The sequence below is a fragment of the Carassius auratus genome, unplaced genomic scaffold (genome assembly GCF_003368295.1).
Source record: "Carassius auratus strain Wakin unplaced genomic scaffold, ASM336829v1 scaf_tig00035347, whole genome shotgun sequence".
Classification (NCBI taxonomy): Eukaryota; Metazoa; Chordata; class Actinopteri; order Cypriniformes; family Cyprinidae; genus Carassius; species Carassius auratus.
The window spans coordinates 156,040-165,521 of record NW_020526221.1 but is presented as its reverse complement, the minus strand read 5'-3'; the positions used below and the strand labels follow the sequence as shown (position 1 = coordinate 165,521).

General features: G+C 36.4%; 1 protein-coding gene across 3 annotated transcripts; it reads right to left on the bottom strand.

Moving 5' to 3' along the window:
* Positions 1–506: 506 nt before the first annotated feature.
* LOC113081920 (nuclear distribution protein nudE homolog 1-like) lies at positions 507–7,175 on the bottom strand. Of its 3 annotated transcripts, none has more exons than XM_026253835.1 (9): positions 7,070–7,175; positions 5,973–6,077; positions 5,641–5,794; positions 3,504–3,652; positions 3,270–3,406; positions 2,896–3,099; positions 2,475–2,560; positions 2,220–2,365; positions 507–2,112 (listed from the first exon to the last, which is right to left on the bottom strand). In XM_026253835.1, exons 2-9 carry the CDS (start codon positions 6,056–6,058, stop codon positions 2,064–2,066), a joined length of 1,011 nt encoding a protein of 336 aa, XP_026109620.1. In that variant the 5' UTR covers positions 6,059–6,077; positions 7,070–7,175; the 3' UTR covers positions 507–2,063. The 3 variants fall into 3 exon arrangements, with proteins under 3 accessions (XP_026109620.1, XP_026109619.1, XP_026109621.1); XM_026253834.1 differs by having other exon boundaries at positions 6,956–7,165; XM_026253836.1 differs by lacking the exon at positions 7,070–7,175 and adding an exon at positions 6,272–6,533.
* Between the last annotated feature and the right edge of the window lie 2,307 nt (positions 7,176–9,482).

The window sequence follows — 9,482 nt, the reverse complement described above, 5'->3', positions numbered from 1 at the left end:
ATATATATATATATATATATATATAATGATTTTTTTAATCCACTGTCCATGGGCAGGATCACAAAAATGATGAAGTTAAATCTGTAGTTTTAACAAAATCGCTAGAACTGTCTGAAGTCTGCCAGATGATGCAAAATGACAACAACTACAGATCAATGACTATTAATTAACTATTAATTAAAGACAATGACTGACTAATTAACTGGGATATCTGGGTGCAAGTAACATGGAGGAAGAGTACACATTATTAATTTACATATAATACAGACACTGTAACAATGCAAAGCTGGATAGCAATCAGCAAATTTGTCCTTTAAAGAGATGTTTAAAAAAAAAAAAAAAAAAAACACTTAAATCAAAGTGTATAAGGCGCTTTTGTTGACCTAAATTGTATTTTCTGCTTCTACATAAGACCAATAGATGTCCCTTGCATGTGATACAGCATTTAGGACCATAACCAAGAGTTGTACTATTTCTGGGAAGAAAAATAAAAGTCAAATAATCAGTCCTGTTAACTACACATTTATTGTGATGGTTTTGGATTAACCAACAATGAAATGGTTTTACAGACAGGATAAACTTAAGCATTGCCTTTGCTGATGAATGCATGGACACTGCAGATGTTAAGGTTCATTAATAACAAAGAAAACCCATAATGACAATAATTAGCAACTGTGCATGTCTTGTGCATACAGAGACAAATATTTGACAGAATTTGAACTATAATGACTTCTTGAGTGAGGTTATTGCTTAAATGAAGCCCTGAGATGGTACGATCAAGTGTGATAAATTCTTCCATCAACAATCATACTCTATTTCTGTCATTTTTCATTAGTACCTCTAGGAAAAAATGGATAATATAATGTATCAAGTCTTCCTTACATTTCTATTTTTAACATAAAAATATCTGTACCCTTCACTGAAGTATTCATATTGCTTGTTATTTAAATCTACACTTCAAAGAGAAATGTGAAAACTAAGCGATTCAACTCCAATCAGAATTCAATTTCTCCTCTTCATGGAATCCCTGACATATCAGAGATTTAATACATTGGGAAGAATAGCGAGAGAAGCTGCAACTCCCTTCGGGCTAGTAAGTTCCCCAATAGCCAAATTAACTTTGGAGCAAAGCTTATTATGGCCACAAAATTAAGGCACATTAAATTCATGATCAGCGCATAATATGACAGCAACTACTCTCCAGTACCGTAGCACTGTAATCTTTGAAAACAAAGATGGCACTGACTGTTCAAATGAGGAGTTCACTAGCAATCACTAGAAACAAAAAAGGCCCCAGAGAGGATCATGCATAAACATTTTGGCTACTGTTGGTTACTTACGCCAGCCCCTACAACGCAACGAAATGAACAACAACTTAAGCTAATAACATCTCACCAACCTCCTTAGAATTTTCAAATCGAAACACTGAAGACATGCCATTCAGTTAGTAACAAACTTAATATATATATCATTAAAATGCTAGTTTCTAAAAAAAAATCTAATCAATCCAGTATTTCTAAATTAAAAATGAACCTGGTATATACACCTTGCTCCAGTCCTGTAAACAAACAAGCATGTGCAGTTGACGTTTCATTGAACACAGATCAGTAGTTTAGTGCCAAATATAATGGTACTGCAGTAGTAAATCTGCCAGGCACCTGCAACAGTCTCCATATTTATGGCCCCAAAAAGAGCAAATAAAAATTACAGTGCGGATACATTTTAAAACTGCTATAAATCACCAGATATCTAAACACAACACAAACAAAAATAAAAAACAAACAGTGGGAATTTAAGAGATAGTACATCTGCAAAACACAATGCAAATCTCCAACAAAATAGTAAAACAACAGGTAGTAGTTTCAGTCCACAGACACAATAACAGAGTTGATATGAATGTGAAAGCAAGAGCCCTTCTGAGATAGTGGAAGACTTGGGGCATAAGATATGATTCAGCTCCAGAAAATAAACCATTTTCATATTAATGGTTTAGGCATACTTGTTTTCCCAATGATGTGAGAGCAAAAGACATGCTTGTGCATTGGTAGCGAATAGTACTTTATTCACAGCATTATCTTGGGTCCCGTTCCAAAGTCCAACCGTTTCACCATCCTGCAACACAAAACAGAGAAGAATTCTTATGAACAAGTCAGATATAATACAATCTACATCATTTTGGTCAATTACGGAGATGTACTCAAATTAATACCGAGACTAACCCTTTATCATACAAGCCATTTGTGTTGGATGGGATTTCTGGGGCTTCCCGTGAAATGCTCGGTGTGCCCTGGCTTATCGCTGCACGGCTGGGTGTTTTGTCATGGATGTTTAACTCTCTGCATGATGCCAGCTTTGATTCAAGGTTCTGAAAAGGGAACAAAGGGACATAGAACATGATTATCAAAACGACAGACCAACCTCAGTTGAAAGAGTGTGTATTTTTTGGTAATATCCACAGTTACAGCTGGACTCACCCCAACTTTCCTCAACAGTTCTCCAACAATGTTAAGGGCAGATATCCTTGCAGATGTGGTGAGAGGAGTTCCAGTCAGACCTTCAACTGGACATGACAGAAAAAAATACGTTAATAAATCAAAAATGTGTCAGAAATATAAAGCTGGAAGACTAGGGAGATGCTCCTTTCGCTCTCCTTCCTTCAAATTTGTTTTTTCTCCCCATTCTTTACCAATCCTTCCCTTCACGTAGTTGACTCAAAAGTCTTTCATGCAGAATACAATGTTCTGCATGAAAGTAAACTATTTAGTATCATTAAACTGCAATAAATCAAGTATAATGCACAGTGTGCATTATACATGATGGGGAAACTGAGTCACTTCATTGGATACGGTCCTTGGGCCAGTTCGGCAGCCCTTACAGGAATTAGTAAGTGCTCACTTCTGCTGTAGGAAGCGGAGGGGGTGTTGAAAGCGGTCCCTGAGCCTGGAGGTCTGGAGGGTGTGGCGTGGAGAGATGGGAGCTTGGAGGTAACAACAGACGAGGGTCTTGCAGGTGTGGCCTCTGGCTTCTCTACATCTTTAGGAAGGCTGATTGATGGTTTGCGCTCCTGTTTCTGCTGAACAGCCAGTTCCTGTCTTAGATCTGCCCCGAAAAGAAAGAAGACCGCAAACACAATCAGCAAACAAACACTGATAAAACATCTGAGACTGGCAAATCAGATGATTCTTCTGCCGATTATCAACAAAAATGGAGGTTTGTGAGTTAGATACGAGTGAATGGTGTATATGCAAAGAAGTTTCCCTTGAGTTTACCTCTGGCTTCGTCTTTTAATCTCTGTACTGACTCTAGAAGATTCTCTTTTTCATCAAGCTCACTCTCAAGGAAGGCATTTCTCTCTATAACATGATTCATTCTCTGCTCAAAGTCCTCAAGTGACATTATAGTCGCCCTATAAGAACATCACAGACAGGTATTAGTAATAAATTGTTAAAGTTGTAAATATCTAAATGTATGAGATGTATTCCTGGCAAAAGCACTAAACGCACCTCTTAGCTCTTTCCAGGTCATCGTTGGCTTGCTCTAACTCCCGGATATATTTGTGCAGTTGGTCTTTGATGGCTGTGGTCTCTGCCAGGTCTCCTTCTAGAGTCGAGATCTGCCGGATTGCATCGGAGTGTTGTGTTTCATACTTCTCCTGTTAGCAAACAAGACAGAGGACCACACAAATAAAGGTAAAACAGACATTTGATGAGATTAAGAAAAACACTTGTGGAGAAACTACACTTAAACTTACACTTTCTTTATTCCTAGTATTGTACTTATTATTAATGTTGAAAGTTTTTGCTGCTTAATATTTTTGTGAGATCTGTGATCATTTTTTTTAAATCTTTGAAATAGACAAGAACAAAGACAAGAAAAAGCATTTATTTGAAATAGAAATTGTTTGTAACATTACAAATATCCTTGATAATAATAAATAAATATATATATATATATATATATATATATATATATATATAACAATTCTGATTGCATCACATTTGTCTCATTAACAAGTTATTTTGTTTTCAAGCGTAAACATATAAACAAGCAAGACATCTGTTTCATGTGACCCAGCAACAGAGTTTCATGCACTCTTCTTAATAATACGGTTTTTAATTCAGTTATCTTTTCAGGCTGCTTATTTGTCACCTATGGTAATAATTTAGTATCAATACCAAGGTATTAGATTCTGGTATTGTACCAAAGCCAATGCTGACGCTATGAGATTATGCATTTAAATGTACCTTGACTTAGGTCTCTTTTTAAATTAATCCCACAACATGGCTTTGCAACCATGTTTTGCCACAAATGCCAAGTAAAAACATTTTTTGAGCCTCCATGCCCTCCAGGCACTGATGCAAAAATACGCATCAGCTGATTTCCTCATCCAGAATTGGATCCTTGTTGTTTGTCTGTGAATGTGTGATTGTGTTCTCAGTAAGCACTGAAAAAACCAGACAGAGACATTCGGGATGTACACATTCAGCCAAAGAACATTCAAATGGCTTTTATCTGTGGTTATATGCTTAAGTGTGAACGTCAGTTATAGATTAAATTCTTATTCAAATATTAGATAAAACCCCATTAATGTGCTTTATGAGACAGCGGTGTCACAGTTATTCAGAATACAGCCTGTTATTATTATGTTGTGCGCATATGGTTTGAGCTAATAGAATATAATAATATAAATTGATGTATTAGAAAAATAAGCACAATATGCATTTTTTTCATGTAATATTTTGCTGAGCCATCTTTTGCAGCAATGACAGCTAAATGAGGTTTGCAAACTGTTCCGGTGTGATTTGGGCATGTTTTCATTTAAATCGACACATAGTCTTTTTAGTTAAAGAGGTTAGTGATGAAATATTGTGTACTTCAGTTATCTTTAGTGAGAGCCACTTACATTGTGACTGTGCCCTTGACTGTAATGTATTTATGTGGTCATCTGCATTTTTGTTTACAACAGTATGACCTTCAATGGATCATATAATTGAACCTTCGCAAAAACCTGTCCCCTTTAGTAACTGTTGTTATGTCCAACAAGTCATGGCATTCTCATGCCACACATCCTGTTTTCCTGCAATTAAATATACATTGCGGAATCTAAAAAGGAAACTGACAACACGCCAACAGATAAGACAGAGCAGGTTACTTCAGGTTTGAAACAAAGTTTTAGCTTTCAAATTGTCATTTAAGAAATTCTAACAATAAAAGCAGTCTTGTGGCTCTTCAATGCGTCATTACAAATCGCTGTAGCGTCTCAGTTCAAGCGGCATATGAAACGATCATCTCTTCCTCCTTAATAGTTATAGCATGAAATAAACATGAATGAACATCATTTCAACTTGTTTCAACTGCGGAAAGATACACACCATTTTTTAAGTTCAAGTCCACCAATGTTGATCAACTCTCCTAACTAGTTTGTTTGTGGGACAAAAATTCCAGATTTGGTGTTATTATTGGTCAGATCATCTGTCAATCAAACTCCCAGCGAAGGATCAACTAGCACCTGAGGTCAGCTTTGGGTCAATGCATCATAAACTCTACATGTATCAGAGAAATCTCGTACACTGGCGAGCCACCCAAGCGACTGCCCATAAATCAGTTTATTAACCATGTGTCTATGATGCACCACAGTACCTTGTAACTTTCTAGTTCCATGCGGAGTCTGTTGCTGGTCGAGAGAAGCTCACGATAACGGGCATCACACTGCTTCAGCTCGGTCTCCAGCTCTGCCTCATAGTCTCGACTCATCTGCTGAAACTCCTGCAGCTCCTCCTGCGCCTCCTCAGCCCTGAACAAGCAGTTTTTTATTACAATGGCTGAACATAGGCTGTAAAGGAAGATCTTATACTTCGATTTATCCCAAGTGTTCAAAAACAAACATGGGCTCTGCAAACTGCCTTACTTAGATTCATTTATGTCCAATCTAGATCAAATGTCATAATGACTGAAAATCAACACTGAAGTACCTTTGCTGGTATTTGGCAGCCTGCTCCTTCCAGAAGTCCCTCTCTTGTTCAACAGAAGCAAATGTCGCAGGCTCAGCGTCATTCATTGCTGTTCTGTCAGGTTTACTGGCAAAATAATGGCCATCAATATATTACAAAATGTAGTGAATAAAAATATATTGATTGCATATGATATAACATTCAAACACGGTATAAAAACATATATTGTTTAGAGTAACGCATTTATCAAATCTATTGTTGTGTATGTATTGTATGTGGTCAGTCAGAAGCATTCATATTGATGATGAAGATGATAATACCTGATCAAAATCTTATTAGACTATTCTGTTACTGAAAATGTTTCTTCTTGAAGGGTGCTCAACTTTTTGTAATAGCAGGGTTAAAAACAAAAGAGGAAGGGCGTGTCTTTTGATGATTTTGAAAACCTAAAAATGTTGCCTCTGGCCTACAACTCACTATTAAACTACAATTTTAACAGTAACAATATGTCAGTATTTAAAAACTGTGTGACTTAATAGACTCTCTGAAGACTTCTGAAGGATTTACTAGCTAAACTAAACTAGACTAATACCAAACTGAATTCTCTAAACTGCAATAAAGCGGTATGTTTTTATGCTTCGGATAAAATACGCAGTAAGTCCAGATATAGTAAACATTTTTAGAACACATACACTATCTATCACCATCATATTTAAAGACTTCAGTCTTAAATTAGCTAGGTTAACGTTAGCTAGCTAACAACAAACCGGACACTTAAACTTCTCAACAGTCGGCGGATTTATGCTTCGACTGAAACCACTTTAATAACGAATGAATAAGAAGTTGAGATGCAACTTAGATTGGTTTATATTTAAATAACGATATGATTGACAGCTTGTCGCGCGCCGCAGTTTTAGAGAACTAGCACATCTCACAACTCAACCGAACTGACAAAACCCCCACTAAGTTATCCTCAAGAGACATCACGCTAGCTAGCACCTTACCTTCGGCTAATGCTCAAAGTGGCTTTCTTGCAAATATTTATTTAGTTCCTGTTAGAGATATGTCGAACTAAATAGTATGATTACGATTCTGATAATAAAATAACAACACTATACCAACTATTTTCTGGAACGTTACACTCCTGACAATGGGACTCTTCCGACTGTTGTGTAAAAACTCTCAGCTCGTGGTTTGTTTCATGCCTGCTTCTGATTGGCCGATTTTTAATGATGCCATTATTTTGCTAGCCTTCGGTTGGTTGTTTGGATACGTTTGTTTCAAGCGATCCTCCTTTATCTACCCCGGACACTAGAAGGCGCTGAAATTACTTCTCAACACCTCTAAAATATTAAAATATGAATTATTCACTTTAGAGATTAAAAGTTTCGTTGTATAGTTTTTTTTTAAACTGCTTTTACGTCATAGCGTGATATACATCATGACGATGTACGTTAAATTCCTCCCATAACGTGGTAGGGCAGAGGTTATAAGCATATATTACTTTTACTGTCTATGGTAATAACCCCTGTCACGTTATGGAAGGAATAACTCTTATACGCGCTCGAATACATTTCTAGATTCATCATTTTTCCAGTTACATTTTTTTAAATAATAATGTTTAATGTAATTACAGACATGATTCAGCTTCATTATTTTGAAAATAATTGTATTACATTGAACAATACTAATTTAAACCCGCAGAATGCATCTAAATATAAAGTTTAAAATAAATACCGAAAATAATAAATAAAATAAAAAAGTAACGAATCAATTGGTTTTATCAAGTATTGTATTCGTTTTGATTGAGTAATTGTTGCTCTAGTCCTAAATGTGTTTTTAATGTCCGAGTTATAATTATAACGTTTGAAAAAAAATTATGTTTGTTGACAAAACTGTCCTACAATTATGAACATTTTTATTAACTTAGATTTGAACACGTTTTATTAATAAATTTGCTGCTGTTCCGAAAATCTTTCAGAACACCCAAATTCTCGGTTGCTCTTACACTGCAGTTCAGTGAGTCGATTGGAGACCGAGTCATTCTAATTCTTGAACGAATCGTTTTGCGCATGACATGTTAATAGATGAAATGAGGAGAACAGAAAAAAAACGATTCGTTCATCAATCAGGCGTACTTAATACTACCGCTTCCTAAAATAAAGCGAGAACATAAAAGCATATCTTTTCTGGGCAAATGTATAAGGCAGCAACACTTAGGTGCAAACTGTCACAATGAACACACTCATCAGTAGGTTATAACCATATATTCATTGATTACATAATTCATGCAATCATTATCAATAATGATATAATGGTAGACAAGCACAGTGCTTCATATTTTCAGTCTAAATGTATTTCTCTCACACATAGAGCTGACCTAAATATTTATGCTTTTTTTCAGTATTCTGCATATCTCTGCTATTCAGTTTGGGCTGAATTAATTCTGACCTCTGATGACATCAGCGGTGAGCATTTAAAGCCATTTTAATCCAGTTGTAGGGATTTACCAGGACAAAAAAAAAAAAAAAAAACACTTATAACAGGAGAAATATCTATAGACTGTACGAAAAAAAAAAAATCTATTTTCAAGAGGATGAAAGAAACATTATATAAATAAAACAAACATTCAGCTCAAGAGTTCCTATGAAATGGTAACACAGGACTGTGTATGAATTCCTTGCTCAGGTAGCAGAGGTCTGCCATGGCTCATTTGGGTCATTGCTGTATGGACCATCTTCTGCTTGATGACAGGCACCCAGACAAGTCCAGTGACCAGGAACATCAGCCCCACCGACAAGAATATAGGTCCTACTAAATAGGGCACATTGCCCACCTGGGTGAAGTACAACAAGGACAGAGCAGTGCCGGTGCCAAAGAGAAGACCCCCAATGAGGATGGCCAGCGCTGGCTTTTTAAAGTGACTCCAGCCACATTTCACTCCTTTGTGGGAAGTCTTTCCAGGACACGAACCAGCTTCATTGGTCTCCGTCCTCACAGCAGATATGTTGGAATGCATCTTGACCTATAGAAATGTAAAACTATCAATATAAACTCAGCCATAGAGGATTCAAAACTGAAAATATTGCTTTTATTGAAAAACCATTCACAATCATTTTATATATATAAAAAAATCTTTGTAAATCAAAAAATGAAGTACACTTACTTTGAAAGCTCAGAGACCATCAATGGTTATACAGAAGCTCTTGTTCCACTTCTGCGTGCCAGTTACTGTACTTACCCACAAAATACAGTGCAGAGAAAGCCACTCCCTGTGGGTGTGTCAGTGTGAACATCTGGAGCTGGACCACACTGCCCTATTTGAGCAAATGCACCCACAAATACAAAGATCACATTGCAACCGGTTTGTGCAAAGGGCTAAAGATAGTTCATAATGAACACATCATTTACCGGACAAGGGATTTAAACCATCTGCCAACACTGAAAATATCGTTGCAGTTTGCACATGCAATGTATTCAGTGATATAGGAATTAGTAATGCATAATACTTAGGATTTCTATCTTTGACTA

What these genes read in the sequence shown, in the direction of transcription:
- LOC113081920 (XM_026253835.1), bottom strand. Translation starts at nt 6,058, where the DNA reads ATGAATGACGCTGAGCCTGCGACATTTGCTTCTGTTGAACAAGAGAGG. An exon ending in GACCTGGAAAGAGCTAAGAG is followed by an intron (nt 3,407 to 3,503) that starts GTGCGTTTAGTG and finishes ATGTTCTTATAG; the next exon opens with GGCGACTATAATGTCACTTG. An exon ending in CTCCGCTTCCTACAGCAGAA is followed by an intron (nt 2,561 to 2,895) that starts GTGAGCACTTAC and finishes TGTCATGTCCAG; the next exon opens with TTGAAGGTCTGACTGGAACT.